General features: G+C 35.5%; 1 protein-coding gene across 1 annotated transcript in view; it reads left to right on the top strand.

Annotated features, from left to right (window-relative positions):
• Positions 1 to 21: 21 nt before the first annotated feature.
• DEFB114 (defensin beta 114) overlaps positions 22 to 16,670 on the top strand; it is a 30,747-nt gene continuing 14,098 nt past the window's right edge. Inside the window, exons 1-2 of the mRNA XM_045058652.1 lie at positions 22 to 31; positions 5,100 to 5,227. Of these exons, the coding sequence (XP_044914587.1) occupies positions 22 to 31; positions 5,100 to 5,227 (138 nt within the window). The remainder of the gene's footprint in view (positions 32 to 5,099; positions 5,228 to 16,670) is intronic.

Here is a 16,670-nt window from a genome sequence, read left to right as displayed (position 1 = left end):
TCTGGATTACACAACTATATCATGGCAGTTGGTAAGTTTAATGTTAGGTTAGTACAAGAGGAATAAAGAGGGGTAGCCTGTTTTTTTAAAACTGGCTTAAGTTCTTCTCTACCCACATGACAAATGCCTTGCATCTTTCATACTTCTATTTATCTCTGGTGTGTTTATTTACCCTGTGCAGTAGCCTAGTTATTTCCCATGATCTTTTAGGTGTCAGTCATCAGTCATGATTTATGCTACTTTTTCATAATTTCAGCAAAAATGTGCTTGAGTCTCTACACAAAGTCATAAATACCTTAACACATAAAAAGACAGTATTAGTAGTATAATTATGAATAAGAACAATCAAACAAAACTCAATAGGGAGTAAAATGTGATGAGAATAAAAGGAAGTTAAAAACATTGTTAAAGCATTTTTTTTCTTACTATAAAGTGTTAAAAAAAAGTTTGGAAGAATAAAAAAATCTCTGAAGAAAACAAAGAAAAAACATTTCTAATTCTAGAGCTAACCTTGTATCATAATTAATTCTGAACATAGGCAACCATTTCAAGGTCTTCTCTTCTGGTTCTTAAGAATTTTCTCCAACTTCTTCATCTTATAATTCAGTATTTAATACTTCTATCCTGTCCCCATCTTCAGTGAACTCATTGTATTTCTGGTTTTCCACTTTCCACATTAATTCTACCATAATATTGAATTAATGTTGACATGACTTTCTTATGAATTGTAAAGATTTCCATCAACAAATACTTGATGTGTAGAATTTAAAGTCTCCACTGAGTGTATTTTTTACCTATAGCTACAGAACATACCTGGAAAAATATAAAAATTTAGGTGAGAATTCTGATTTAAAGAAAATGAAAGAAGTCAAATGAACTTGGGGATTAAGACGAGAGGATAATTCTGAGTTTTCTTACTTGGAGAAACTGCTGAACAATATGATCATTCATTAGGAAATAGAGCTAAGGACATCGATTTGGAAAGGAACATTTATGATATGTTGAGCTTAGACTTTTTGGCCATATACAGGTGTGAAGTTTGGTAAAGAAAAATGTGCTTCAAATATAGATTTCAGGAGCCATTAACTGAAGCAATGAGATAAAATCACCCAAAAGACGATTACAGATTGATAAGAAGAAGCAGAAAAAAAAGCCAAAATCCTAAAGAATAGCATTTAAAGGAATTGCATAAAATCCAATAAACATTAAATTGTATTGGATGGAGTTGGATTCCATAAGAGGGTAAGAAGGAGAAGCTAGCCAAAGAGAACTCACTCCCAGCCTTCATATCTTCCCAGATGAGGTCTCAGATAGAGAAGAAAAGAGGTCACACATACCTACTATGCTCTGTGTTAACTTTTGATCCACAGAATCAATGAACATAATAAAATGGTTTCTGTTTTAAACCATAAAGTTTCAGGGTAGCACAGTAATACTAACTAGAAGTGTGTATAACTTCTAAACTGTAAAAGTTTTTAAAAAAGAGAAAAGAAAAAATACATAATGAAGCATAGGCAAGATTTCTGAAATTATGGGATAGAAAGATTCAGAATTCTTTCCCTTCATAAAGCAGCAAAACAGTGGCAAGAAATCAATTTTTCGAGAGCTATCCAAATTAACCACAGATTTGCAAAAATCCAAGGAGCATTTATTTAAAAAAACAAAAACCAAACCAAACCAAAACAAAACAAAAACCAACACAGGGGCACCTGGGTGGCTCAGTTGGCTAAGCAGCCAACTTCTGCTCAGGTCATGACCTTGCAGTTCTTGGGTTCGAGCCCCGTGTTGGGCTCTGTGCTGACAGCTCAGAGCCTGGATCCTGCTTCAGATTCTGTGTCTCCTTCTCTCTCTACTCTTCCCCTGCTCATGCTCTGTAACTTTCTGTCTCTTAAACATCAATAAACGTTAAAAAACTTAAAAAGAAACCAAACCAAAACAAAACAAAATAAAACATTCTGAATCTCAATAAAAACAGCTAACTTTGTGGCAGTTAAACTGTCCCATTCATTACTTTCCAACTCTCCTCAGCTCCACAAGTAGCCTTGACAATCTGCAGCCTTCTGATCAACGTAGCTGTGAATATATAGAGTATCTACAACTCAATAATAAAAACACTCTAATCCAATTATAAAGTGGACAGCGGAGTTGAATAGACATTTCTCCAAGGTATATCCAAAGAGGATACACAAATGTTCAACAGGCATATGGAAAGGTGTTTAACCTTAATAGCCATCAAGGAAATGGAAATCAGCACCACAATGAGTTACCACTTCCCACCCGTTAAAAGAGGTATAATGAACATAAAACACATAAACAAATGTTGGGTATGATATGAAGAAATTGGAACTCTCATACACTGCAAGTGCGGATGTAAATTGGCCAAACACTTGGGAAAATACTCCGCCAGTTCCTGAAACAGTTAAGGCTGGAGTTTACATTTGATTCTGCAATCCTACTCTCAGACATATATGCAAGAGAAATTAAAAATGTAATGCAAAAACTTGCACACAAATGTTCATGGCAGCATTATTCATAACAGCCAAAAGGTGAAAACAACCCAAATATTTATAAACTGATAGATAGATAAACTTGTGTAGAAGACCCATACAATGGAATATTATTTTGGCAAAAGATGGAATGAAGTATGAAGTCATGCTACAACATGGTAAAGGTCAGAAGACCTTTCTTGAGAAATATACAGCATTCTTTCAGTAACAGTAGAGTATGCAAGACAGAAATTTGGATCTACAAAAAGGAATCAACTGACCATGGAATTTGTACATTTGTGGGTAAATGTAAAATATTCTTTCCCTCAGTATTTAATCTCTATTAAAGATAATTTACTGCTTAAAAGAAAAGTAATAATATATTGTGCACTTGATTGCATTGCACAAAGAATGAGAATAGCCCACATTATGAATTATGGGAAAGAGGAAATATTAGTATAGAATTGTAAGACTTACATTATAATGAAAGTTAGAGAGCTATATTATAAACCTTGAAGAAGAACAAAAATATATGTAACCAATGGGGTAGATAATATGTAATCATAAAAAATATACAGATAAAGAAAGGGAAAGGGAACAAAGGCAGGGAGAAAAAAAACAGAAAACAAAAAACAAGGTGGCAGTTTTTTGTTTGTTTGCCTTAAAGTTTATTTTTGAGAGGAAGAGGAGGGAAGAGAAAGAAGGGGAGAAATAGAATCCCTGTCAGTCTCTGTGCTTACAGTAGGGTTGTTTGAGCAGGGTTCATACGCATGAAATGTGAGATCATGACCTGAACTGAAATCAAGAGCTGGACACTCAAGTGACTGAGCCACCCAGGTGCCCCAACAATGTGGCAATTTTAAACACATATTATAATTTCAATAAGTGTGCACATTAAATGTAAATGTGACAATTAAAAGACAGAGACTATAAGACAGGATATTACATTGGTTTTTTTTCGGCATAACAAATTACTGCAAGAGGTAAAACCTTAAAACCTTTATTATCTCATAGACTCTATGAGTAAGATTCCAGAAACAGCTTAGCATGGTGCTGTTGTCCCAAGATCTTTGTTGAGATTGCACTGAAGCAGATAACTGTAGCTATAGACATCTCAGTACTTCAAGAGGGTCAAAGGATCTGCTTCTAAGCTCACTCATGTGGCTGTTGCCAGGCTTAATTCTTTTTTTTTAAATAATTTTGTTTAATGTTTATTTATTTTTGAGAGAGAGAGAGAGAGACAGAGAGAGAGAGAGAGAGTGTGAGTGGGGAAAGGCACAGAGACAGGGAGACAGAATCTGAAGCATGCTCCAGGCTCCAAGATGTTAGCCCAGAGCCTGATGTGGAACTTGAACCATGAGATCATGACCTGAGCCAGAGGTCAGATGCTTAACCAACTGAGCCACCCAGGTGTCCCAGGTTTCATTCTTGAGAGCTATTGAACATAGAGCTTCAGTTTTTCACAAGTTATTAAATAGAGTCATGGATTCAAACCTCGTCATCTGGGCCATTCCATAAGGATTATCCCAACATAGCACCTTGCTTCCCCTGTACAAGTGATGAGAGAGAGAGAGAGAGAGAGAGAGAGAGAGAGAGAGAGAGAGAGAAATGGAGGGAACGAGAGACAGAGACACTGACATACACAAAGAGATATAGACAAAAAGAGAGCCCAAGATTATAACCAGAGTATTTTTAATGGTTATATTAAAAAATAAGAAATGTTTTAAACCAATGATTTAAGCTTCCATTTTAAGGATTTAGGAAAAGAAAAAAACAATTTTAAAAAAAGAAAGGCAAATTAAAAACAATTTTATAAACTACATACCTCAATGAAACCCTTATTTTTACTCAGCAAAAGGAAGGAAATAATAAAACAAGATCAGCAATTATTTAAATATAAAATGGAAAACCAGTAGGAGAATATGAATAAAAACAAAAGCTAGTTTTTTAAAGATAAAAATTGATTTTTAGAAATCTCTAGCCACATCGATAAAAAAAAAGGGGACAGAGAAAATGCACAAATGACCAATATCAAGAATGAAGAGGAGAAATCACAGCAGATGTAAAAGATATTAACATAAGAGTAAGAGACTCTAATAAACAACACTATACCAGTATTTTGGTAACTGTTATGGAAAGGAATAATTCCTCAAATGATGTAAACCACCAAGATTCACTTAAGAAAAAATTTGCAACTTGAATAATTCTATATCCATTTTAAAAATGTATATTTACAAAACTTCCCACATACAAAATATCAGATATATATGGCTTCACTGCTGAATTCTTCTAAACATTTAATAATGAAAGTATATACATTATATACTCATTATAAACAAATCATTTTGTATGATAGTATAAGGGAGAACATTTCCCAAATGATGTTAGGAAACCAGCATCACCCATATCAAAACTTGAAGAAAAAAAAAGAAATTTCAAGGAAACTACAAATATTCTAAACATAATATTATCAAATAAAATGTAAATTTAGTTTTACGCTAAAAAATAAGTTAGCATAATCCTGTATATTGCAAGAGTAAAAAACAAAATCATTATTTCAAAAGATTCAAACAAATACTTAGAATAAATGTCATAACCATTTATGATAAAAAGTCTTGGCAACCAGAAATAGAAGAGAACATTCCCAACCTGAAAAAGACATCTATGAAACACCTACAGCTATCATCATTCTTATGGTCAAAGATGGGATTGAATGCATTTCCTCTAAAATCAAGGACAAGGTAAAAATAATCACTTTCACCACCTGAATTCCAAGTTGTAAGAGAATCTTAGAAAGTACAACAGGAAAAATAAACAAAGGCATGTAGATTATAAATTAAAAACAAATTTATTTTCACTTGACATGATTCTATACAGTAAATGTCTATACAGTAAATCTAAGGAATCTAAAAATGAAGGTAAACTAATAAGTAATACCTTTGATACAGAAAAAATATAAAAATTACATTGCTGTAAACTAGAAATACATACTTGACCTAAAGACACCTGCAGATTGAAAGTAAGGAGATGGAGAACCATTTATCATGCTAAAGGATGTCAAAAGAAAGCTGGAGTAGCCATATTTATGTCTACATTTTAAAACAAAGACTGTAACAAACGAGGAAGAAGGGCATTATACCATAATTAAGGAATCAATCCACCAAGAAGATCTAATCACTGTAAATATTTATTCCTTCAATTTGGAGCACCCAAATATATGAATCAATTACTCACAAACATAAAGAAACTTATTAATAATAATACCATAATAGTAGGGGACTTTAACACCCCACTTATAACAATGGGACAGATCATCTAAACAGAAAATCAACAAGGAAACAAAGGCTTTAAATAACACACTGGACAGGATGAACTTAACAGATATATTCAGAATACTTCATTTTCAAGCAGAAGAATACACGTTCTTCTCAAGTGCACATGAAACAATCTCCAGAATAGATCACACACTGGGTCACAAGTCAGCCCTAAACAAGTACAAAAAGATTGATATCATACCTTGCATATTTTCAGACCACAACACTATGAAACTTGAAACAAACCACAAGAAAAGTTTGGAAGGACCATATGTATTTGGAGATTAAAGAACATCCCACTAAAAAATGAATGGGTTGGGGCGCCTGGGTGGCGCAGTCGGTTAAGCGTCCGACTTCAGCCAGGTCACGATCTCACGGTCCGTGAGTTCGAGCCCCGCGTCGGGCTCTGGGCTGATGGCTCAGAGCCTGGAGCCTGTTTCCGATTCTGTGTCTCCCTCTCTCTCTGCCCCTCGCCCGTTCATGCTCTGTCTCTCTCTGTCCCAAAAATAAATAAACGTTGAAAAAAAAAATGAATGGGTTTTGAACTTGCTTGCACTGTGCAAACACCCAACGCTCTGCTTCTGTGGATCCATCCCTCAGACGGGTCTGCCTCCCTCCCACAGGGGATCACCGACAGCAAAGAGAGCTAAGCCTACCCCTCCTGCCCCTGTGCACCTTGCGGATCCACTAATACATAAATGGCCAGATCCCATCAAAGCAGCACCACAAGCCTGGCAGTGTGCAAGCAGCTCAGACAGGGGCCACACCACTCCACAGTGAGTCCTGCTCCTGGGAGAGGGGAAGATAAGGTACAAACCAGTCTGACTGTGGCCCCAGTGGTGGGCTGGGGGCAGACATCAGGTCTGATTGCAGCCTCGCCCACCAACACAAGTTACTCCGGACAGCACAAGGGAAGTGCCCTGCAGTTTGGAGCCACCACAGGGACTACCCAAGATGATGAAATAGAAGAATTCTCCTCAAAAGAAACTCCAGGAAGTAGTGACAGCTAACGAATTGATCAAAAACGATTTAAGCAATATAATGGAACAAGAATTTAGAATAATAGTCATAAAATTAATCGCTGAGCTTGAAAAAAGCATAGAGGACCTTAGAGAATCTATTGCTACAGAGATCAAGGGACCAAGAAATAGTCATGAGGAGCTAAAAAAATGCTATAAATGAGGTGCAAAATAAAATGGAGGCAGCCATAGCACAGATTGAAGAAGCAGAGGAGAGAATAGGTGAATTAGAAGATAAAATTATGGAAAAAGAGGAAGCTGAGAAAAAGAGAGATAAAAAAATCCAGGAGTATGAGGGGAGAATTAGAGAACTAAGTGATGCAATCAAACAGAACAATATCCATATCATAGGAATTCCAGAAGAAGAGAGAGAAAGGGGCTGAAGGTGTACTTGAACAAATCATAGCTGAGAACTTCCCTGATCTGTGGAAGGAAAAAGGCATTGAAATCCAAGAGGCACAGAGAACTCCCTTCAGACGTAACATGAATCTGTTTTCTGCACGACGTAACACAGTGAAACTGGCAAAATACAAGGATAAAGAGAAAATTCTGAAAGCAGATAGGGATAAACATGCTCTAACATATAAAGGGAGACTGATAAGACTCATGACGGATTGTCTACTGAAACTTGGCAGGCCAGAAAGGAATGGCAGGAAATTCTCAATGTGATGAACAGAAAAAATATATAGCCGAGAATCCTTTATCCAGCAAGTCTGTCGTTCAGAATAGAAGGAGAGATAAAGGTCTTCCCAAACAAACAAAAACTGAAGGAATTCATCACCACTAAACCAGCTCTACAAGAGATCCTAAGGGGAATTCTGTGAGTGAAATGTTGCAAGGACAAAAAAGTACCAGAGACATCACTATAAGCATGAAACCTACAGACATCACAATGACTCTAAAATCATATCTTTCAATAATAACACTGAATGTAAATGGACTAAATGCTCCAACTAACAGACATAGGGTATCAGAATGGATACAAAAACAAGACCCATCTATTTGCTGTCTACGAGAGACTCGTTTTAGACCTGAGGATACTTTCAGATTGAAAGTGAGGAGATGGAAAGCTATCTATCATGCTACTGGAAGTCAAAAGAGAGTTGGAGTAGCCATACGTATATCAGACAAACTAGACTTTAAATTAAAGGCTATAACAAGAGATGAAGAAGGGCATTATATAATAATTACAGGGTTTATCCATCAGGAAGAGATAACAATTATAAATGTCTATGCAGCGAATACAGAAGCTCCCAAATATACAAAACAATCACAAACATAAACAACCTTATTGATAAGAATGTGATAATTGCAGGGGACTTTAATACCCCACTTACAATAATAGATAGATCATCTACACACATGATCAATAAGAAACAAGGGTCCTGAATGATACATTGGATCAGATGGACTTGACAGATATATTTAGAACTCTGCATCCCAAAGCAACAGAATATACTTTCTTCTCAAGTGCATATGGAACATTCTCCAAGATAGATCACATACTGGGTCACAAAACAGCCCTGCATAAGTATAAAAGAATTTAGATCATACCATACACACTTTCAGACAACAATGCCATGAAACTTGAAATCAACCACAGAAAAAAGTCTGGAAAACCCTCCAAAAGCATGGAGATTAAAGAACACCCTACTAAAGAATGAATGGGTCAACCAGGCAATTAGGGAAGAAATTAAAAAATATATGGAAACAAATGAAAATGAAAATATAACAATCCAAACGCTTTGAGATGCAGCAAAGGCAGTCCTGAGAGGAAAATACATTGCAATCAATGAAACAAGAAACAAGAAACAAGAAAAATCCCAAATACAAAATCTAACAGCATACCTAAAGGAAATAGAAGCAGAACAGTAAAGACACCCCAAACCCAGCAGAAGAAGAGAAATAATAAAGATCAGAGCAGAAATAAACAACATAGAATCTAAAAAAACAAAAAACAAAAAACAAACTGTAGAGCAGATCAATGAAACCAAGAGTTAGTTTTTTGAAAAAATAAACAAAATTGATAAACCTCTAGCCAGGCTTCTCAAAAAGAAAAGGGAGAGGGCCCAAATAGATAAAATCATGAATGAAAACAGGGTTATTACAACCAATCCCTCAGAAATACAAGCAATCATCAGGGAATGCTATGAAAAATTATATGCCAACAAACTGGACAACCTGGAAGAAATGGACAAATTCCTAAGCACCCACACAGTTCCAAAGCTCAAACAGGAAGAAATAGAAAACTTGAACAGACCCATAACGAGCAAAGAAATTGAATTAGTTATCAAAAATCTTCCAACAAATGAGTCCAGGACCAGATGGCTTCCCTAGGAAATTCTACCGGACATTTAAAGCAGAGATAATACCTATCCATCTCAAGCTGTTCCAAAAAATAGAAGGGAAGGAAACTTCCAGACTCATTCTATGAAGCCAGCATTACTTTGATTCCCAAATCTGAGAGAGATCCAGCAAAAAAAAAAAAAAAAAAAAAAAAAAAAAAAAAAAAAAAAAAAAGAACTACAGGCCAATATCCCTGATAAATATGGATGCAAAAATTCTCTACAAGATACTAGCAGGTCGAATTCAACACCATATAAAAAGAATTATTCACCATGATCAAGTGGGATTCATTCCTGGGCTGCAGGGCTGGTTCAACATTCGCAAATCAATCAATGTGATACATCACACTAAGAAAAGAAAAGAAAAGAACCATATGATCCTGTCAATTGATGCAGAAAAAACATTTGACAAAATTCAGCATTCTTTCTTAATAAAAACCCTCGAGAAAGTCGGGATAGAAGGAATACACTTAAACATCATAAAAGCCATTTATGAAAAGCTCACAGCTAATATCATCCTCAATGGGGAAAAATTGAGAGCTTTCCCCCTGAGATCAGGAACACCACAGGGATGTCCACTCTCACTGCTATTGTTTAACATAGTGTTGGAAGTTCTAGCATCAGCAATCAGACAACAAAAGGAAATCAAAGGCATCAAAATTGGCAAAGATGAAGTCAAGCTTTCACTTTTTGCAGATGACATATTATACATGGAAAACCTGATAGACTCCACCAAATGTCTGCTAGAACTGATACATGAATTCAGCAAAGTCGCAGGATACAAAATTAATGTACAGAAATTAGTTGCATTCTTATACACAAATAATGAAGCAACAGAAAGACAAATAAAGAAATTGATCCAATTCACAACTGCACCAAGAATCATAAAATACCTAGGAATAAACCGAACCAAAGATGTAAAAGATCTGTATGCTGAAAATTATAGAAAGCTTATGAAGGAAATTGAAGAAGATATAAAGAAATGGAAAAACATTCCATGCTCATGGATTGGAAGAATAAATATTGTCAAAATGTCAATACTACCCAAAGCTATCTACACATTCAATGCAATCCCAATCAAAATTGCACCAGCATTTTTCTCGAAGCTAGAACAAGCGATCCTAAAATTTGTATGGAATCACAAAAGACCCCAAATAGCCAAAGTAATGTTGAAAAAGAAAACCAAAGTGGAAGGCAATACAATCCCAGACTTTAGCCTCTTCTACAAATCTGTAATCATCAAGACAACATGGTATTGGCACAAAAACAGACACATAGACCAATAGAATACAATAGAGACTCCAGAATTGGACCCACAAAAGTATGTCCAACTAATCTTTGACAAAGCAGGGAAGAACACCCAATGGAAAAAAGACAGTCTCTTTAACAAATGGTGCTGGGAGACCTGGGCAGCAACATGCAGAAGAATGAAACTAGGCCACTTTCTTACACCACTCACAAAAATAAACTCAAAATTGATAAAGGACCTGAATGTGAGACAGGAAACCATTAAAACCCTAGAGGAGAAAGCAGGAAAAAACCTCTCTGACCTCACCCACAACAATTTCTTACTTGACACATCTCCAAAGGCAAGGGAATTAAAAGCAAAAATGAACTACTGGGACCTCATGAAGATAAAAAGCTTCTGCACTGCAAAGGAAACAATCAACAAAACTAAAAAGCAACCGATGGAATGGGGAAAGATATTTGCAAATGACATATCAAAGGGCTAGTATCCAAAATCTATAAAGAACTCACCAAACTCCACACCTGAAAAACAAATAATCTAGTGAAGAAATGGGCAGAAAACATGAATAGACACTTCTCTAAACAAGACATCCAGATAGATGGCCAGCCAACAGACACATGAAAAGATGCTCAATGTCACTCTTCATCAGGGAAATACGAATCAAAACTACACTGAAATACCACCTCACACCAGTCAGAGTGGCTAAAATTAACAAATCAGGAGACTATAGTTGCTGGAGAGGATGTGGAGAAATGGGAACCCTCTTGCACTGTTGGTGGGAATGCAAACTGGCACAGAACTCTGGAAAACAGTGTGGAGGTTCCTCAAAAACTGAAAAATATATCTACCCTATGACCCAGTAATAACACTGCTAGGAATCTACCCAAGGGATACAGGAGTGCTTATGCATAGGGGCACTTGTACCCCAACATTTATAGCAGCACTTTCAACAATAGCCAAATTGGGAAGAGCCAAATGTCCATCAACTGATGAATGGATAAAGAAATTGTGGTTTATATACACAATGGAATACTACTTGGCAATGAGAAAGAATGAAATATGGACTTTTGTAGTAACCTGGATGGTACTGGAGCGTGTTATGCTAGGTGAAATAAATCTTACAGAGAAAGACAGATACCACATGTTTTCACTCTTATGTAGATCCTGAGAAACTTAATAGAAGACCATGGGGGAGGGGAAGGAAAAAAAAAGTTAGAGAGGGAGAGAGCCAAACCATAAGAGACTCTTGAAAACTGAGAATAAACTGAGGGTTGATGGGGGGGGGGGGCTGGGAAGGGGGGGTGAGTGGGTGATGGGTACTGAGGAGGGCACCTGTTGGTATGAGCACTGGGTGTTGTATGGAAACCAATTTGACAATAAATTTCATATTAAAAAAAAAGAATGAATGGGTTAACCAAGATTTTAAAGAGGAAATTAAAAAGTACATGGAAACCAATGAAAATGAAAACACGACAGTCCAAAATCTTTGGGATGCAGCAAAGTGATCATAAGAGGGAAGTATACAGCAATCCAAGCCTTCCTAAAGAAGGAAGAAAGGTCTCAAATACACAAGCTAGGCTTACATCTAAAGGAGCTGGAAATTGAACAGAAAATAAAGTCCCAAAACAATAAAAAAGGGAAATAATAAACATTAGAGCAGAAATCAATGATAGCAAAAAAGAAAAAAAAGAATGGATCAATGAAACAAGGACAAGGAGCAGGTTCTTTGAAAGAATTAACAAAACTGATAGCCCCTAACCAGAATAATCAAAAAGAGAAAGGAAAGGACCCAAATAAATAAAATCATGAAGGAAAGAGTAGAAATCACAACCAACACCACAGAAATACAAAACAATAATAAGAGAATATTATGAATAATTATATGCCAAAAAATTGGGCAATCTGGAAGAAATGGACAAATTCCTAGAAACACATAAACTACCAAAACTGAAACAAGAAGAAATAGAAAATTTGAACAGATCCATAACCAGTAAAGAAATGGAATCAGTAATCAAAATTCTCCCAGCCAACAAGAGTCTAGGGCTAGCTGGCTTCCCAGGGGAATTCTACCAAACATGGAAGAGTTAATATCCGTTCTTTTTAAGCTGTTCCAAAAAAAAAAATAGAAATGGAAAGAAAACTTCCATACTCATTCTATGAGGCCAGCATTACCAAAGAACCCACTAAAAAGGAGAATTACAGACCAGTTTCCCTGATAAACATGGATGCAAATATCATCAACAAGATAATAGCAAATTGAATCCAAAAATACATTAAATGAATTATTCACCACTATCAAATGGGATGTATTCCTGGGCTGCAGGGGTGGTTCAATATCCGCAAATCAATCAATGTGATACATCACATTAATAAAAGAAAGGATAAGAACCACATGACCCTCTCAATAGAAGCAGGAAAAGCATTTGACAAAATACAGCATCCTTTCTTGATAAAAACACTCAAGAAAGTAAGGATAGAAGGAGTATACCTCAACATCATAAAGGTCATATACAAAAGACTCAACAGCTAATATCACCCTCAATGGGGAAAAACTGACAGCTTGCCTCCTAAATTCCTAACCAAAGAGGTAAAATATCTGTATGCTGAAAACTATAGAAAGCTTATGAATGAAATTGAAGAAGATACAAAGAAATGGAAAAACATTCCATGCTCACAAATTGAAAGAATAAATATTGTTAAAATGTTGATACTGCCCAAAGCAATCTGCACATTCAGTGTAATTCCTATCAAAATAACACCAGCATTCTTCACATAGCCAAACAAACAATTCCAACATTTGTATGGAACCACAAAAGACCCTGAATAGCCAAAGTAAGGTTGGAAAAGAAAATCACAGCTGGAGGCATCACAATCCCAGACTTTAACCTGCATTACAAAGCCATAATCATTAAGACAGTGTGGTATTGGCACAAAAACAGACACATAGACCAATGGAACAGAATAGAGAACCGAGAAATGGACTGACAAATGTATGGCCAACTAATCTTTGACAAAGCAGGAAAGAATATCCAATGGAAAAAGACAGTCTTTTTCAGCAAATGGTGCTAGGAAAACTGGACAGCAACACACAGAAGAATGAACCTGGGCTACTTTCTTACACCATATACAAAAATAAACTCAAAATGGATGAAAGACCTAAATGTAAGAAAAGAAACCATCAAAATCCTAGAAGAGAAAAAAGGCAACAACCTGTTTGACCTTGGCCACAGCAACTTCCTACTAGACATGTCTCTTGAGCCAAGGGACATAAAAGGAAAAATGAACTATTGGGACCTTATCAAGATAAAAAAAACTTCTGCACTGTAAAGGAAACAATCAACAAAGCTAAAAGGCAACTGACGGAATGGGAGAAGATATTTCCAACTTACGTATCAGATAAAGGGTTAGTATCGAAAATCTATAAAGAACTTATCAAACTCAACACCCAAAAAACAAATGATCTAGTGAAGAAATGGGCAAAAGACATGCATAGACACATTTACAAAGAAGACATCCAGATGGCTAACAGACACACGAAAAGATGCTCAATATCACTCATCATCAGGGAAATACAAATCAAAACCTTAATAAACTACCACCTCACACTTGTCAGAACGGCTAAAAATAACAACTCAGAAAAGAACAGATATTGGCAAGGATGCAGAAAAAGATGAACATTTTTGCACTGTTGGTGGGAACTCAAACTGGTATGGCCACTCTGGAAAACAGTACGGAGGTTACTCAGAAAATAAACAATAGAGCTAATCTATGACCCAGCAATTATACTACTAGGTATTTATCCAAAGATTACAAAAATGCTGATTTGAAGGGGAACCTTGCACCCCAATGTTTACAGCAGCACTATCAACAGTAGCCAAAATATGGGAAGAGGCCAAATGTCCATTAACTGATGAATGGATAAAGAAGATGTGAGATAAATATAATGGAATATTACTAGGCAATCAAAAAGAATGGAATCTTGCCATTTGCAACAATGTCGATGGAACTAGAATGTATTATGCTAAGTGAACTAAGTCTGTTGGATAAAGACAACTATATGATTTCCCTCAGGTGGAATTTAAGAAACATAATGGATGAACATAGGGGAAGAGAGGGAAAATTAAGATAAAAACATAGAGAAAAGCAAACCATAAGTGACTATTAACTATAGAGAACAAACTGAGGTTTGCTGGAAGGATGTGGGTGGGAGATAGGCTACATGAGTGATGGTCATTAAAGAGGGCACTTGTTGGGATGAACACTGGGTATCATACGTAAGTGATTAATACAAAATTCTTCTCCTGAAACCATTATTACACTATATATTAACTAACTTGGATTTGAATAATAAAAAAAAACTAACCCAAATATTTTAAGAAAAAAAAGAAAGGATTCAAAAATACTACATATGAAAGTATTCAAAACAAAAAGAGAATATATGCATTACTTCCCTATACACTGACAAATACATTGCTGAGAGGAATTGAAGAAGTAAACAATGAAAGGTGGGAATGCAAACTGGTGCAGCCACTCTGAAAAACAGTATGGAGTTTCTTCAAAAAGTTACAAATAGAACTACCCTACAACCCAGCAATTATACTACTAGGTATTTAACCAAAGCATACAAAAATATAGATTCTAAAGGATACATGCACCCTGATGTTTATAACCACATTATCAACAATAGCCAATCTGTCCATCAACTGTTGAATGGATAAAGATGTGGAATGTGCATGTGTGTGTATATATGTATATATGTGTGGAATGGAATATTGGAATGGAATATTACCCAGTCATCAGAAAGAATGAAATCTTGTCATTTGCAATGATTTGAATGGAGCTAGAGTGTATTATGCTAAATGAAATAGGTCAGTCAGAGTAGACAAATACCATATGATTTTACTCATATGTGGAATTTAAGAAACAGTACAGATGAACCTTAGGGTTTGGGAAAAGAAGACGAGAGGGAGGCAAACCATAAGTGACTCTTGACTATAGAGAACAAACTGAGGATTGCTGGAGGGAGATTGGTGGGGGGATGGGCTAAATGGGTGATGGGTATTAATGAGGGAATTTTTTATGATGAGCCCTGGGTGTTATATGTAAGTGATGAATCACTAAATTCTACTCCTGAAACTGATATTATACTAGTTAACTAACTAGTTAAATGTTTAAATGAAAACTTAAGAAAAAAGAGAGAAGTAAATAATGAAGAGATATATATTGATCAAGCATTGGAAATGTTAAAATGCCAAATCTCATCATGTGGGACTACAGATTCAATAAAATCCCAACCAAAATACCAGCTGGCTTTTAAAATAGGTATTGACAATCTTACTTAAAAATTTGTGTGAAAATTTACCAGACCAAAAATAACCAGGAATTGAAGATTGAGAACTAAGTTGTAGAGATGACACTACTTGATTTCAAGTTTTACTCTAAAGATTCAAAAAGAGAATTTGGTATTGACATAGAGGAGAGAATGAATCAGAATGTAAAATGTTGAAACAAACTCAATATATGTAATCAACTGATTTTTTACAAAGATGCCAAAGAAATTCATCTGGATTATATCTACTGTAATAAAAAGATTCCTACATATTGGAGATTCAGTGTCAAACAAGAGAAATACAGTTCTTCCCTAATGGAGTTTTTAGTTTTGTTTAAATAAAACCACGACCAATAAAGAAATCATGTGGAGAAATCTAAGATTTTTAATATAGGAATTTGTGTCCCAGTAAAAAGGAACTTCCCCCCCCCCACCAAGACATTGAGAGTTCTAAGCTCTTCTGCTCACTTTAAAGGAAGCTTTCCAATCTACATCCACAAGGTATCGCATTTCTTCATCCTAGAACTGGTTTTACAACAATATGTAAAAGCTATGGCATGAGTAACTAAGATAACAACACCAAACAGACCTCTAGATACTGAGAAAATAGTTCAAGGAAAAAAGAATAACACAAATAAAAAACTCTTTTAAATATATTTGGAGAGGGATTCAAAAAGACCTTACATCAACAAAACAAAAACAGCTTCTATGGCAAAAGAACAGAGAAACAGATAAGGGCACTTACATCTTAAATATGATTGCTAAAAAAAATAGTAACACCAAAGAGTGAAAGATATTTAAATCATAAAATGGCAACATAAGTAGACATAAAAATAAGATAGTAAAGACAAAACTAGAGAGGGATATTTCAGCATTTGACCAAAAGAAATCCCCTAAAGCGAGAAAATAAATATACAAATAAGGAGAG

This window comes from Felis catus, chromosome B2 (assembly GCF_018350175.1).
Source record: "Felis catus isolate Fca126 chromosome B2, F.catus_Fca126_mat1.0, whole genome shotgun sequence".
In the NCBI taxonomy this organism is placed as follows: domain Eukaryota; kingdom Metazoa; phylum Chordata; class Mammalia; order Carnivora; family Felidae; genus Felis; species Felis catus.
This window is presented reverse-complemented; position numbering and strand designations above follow the sequence as displayed.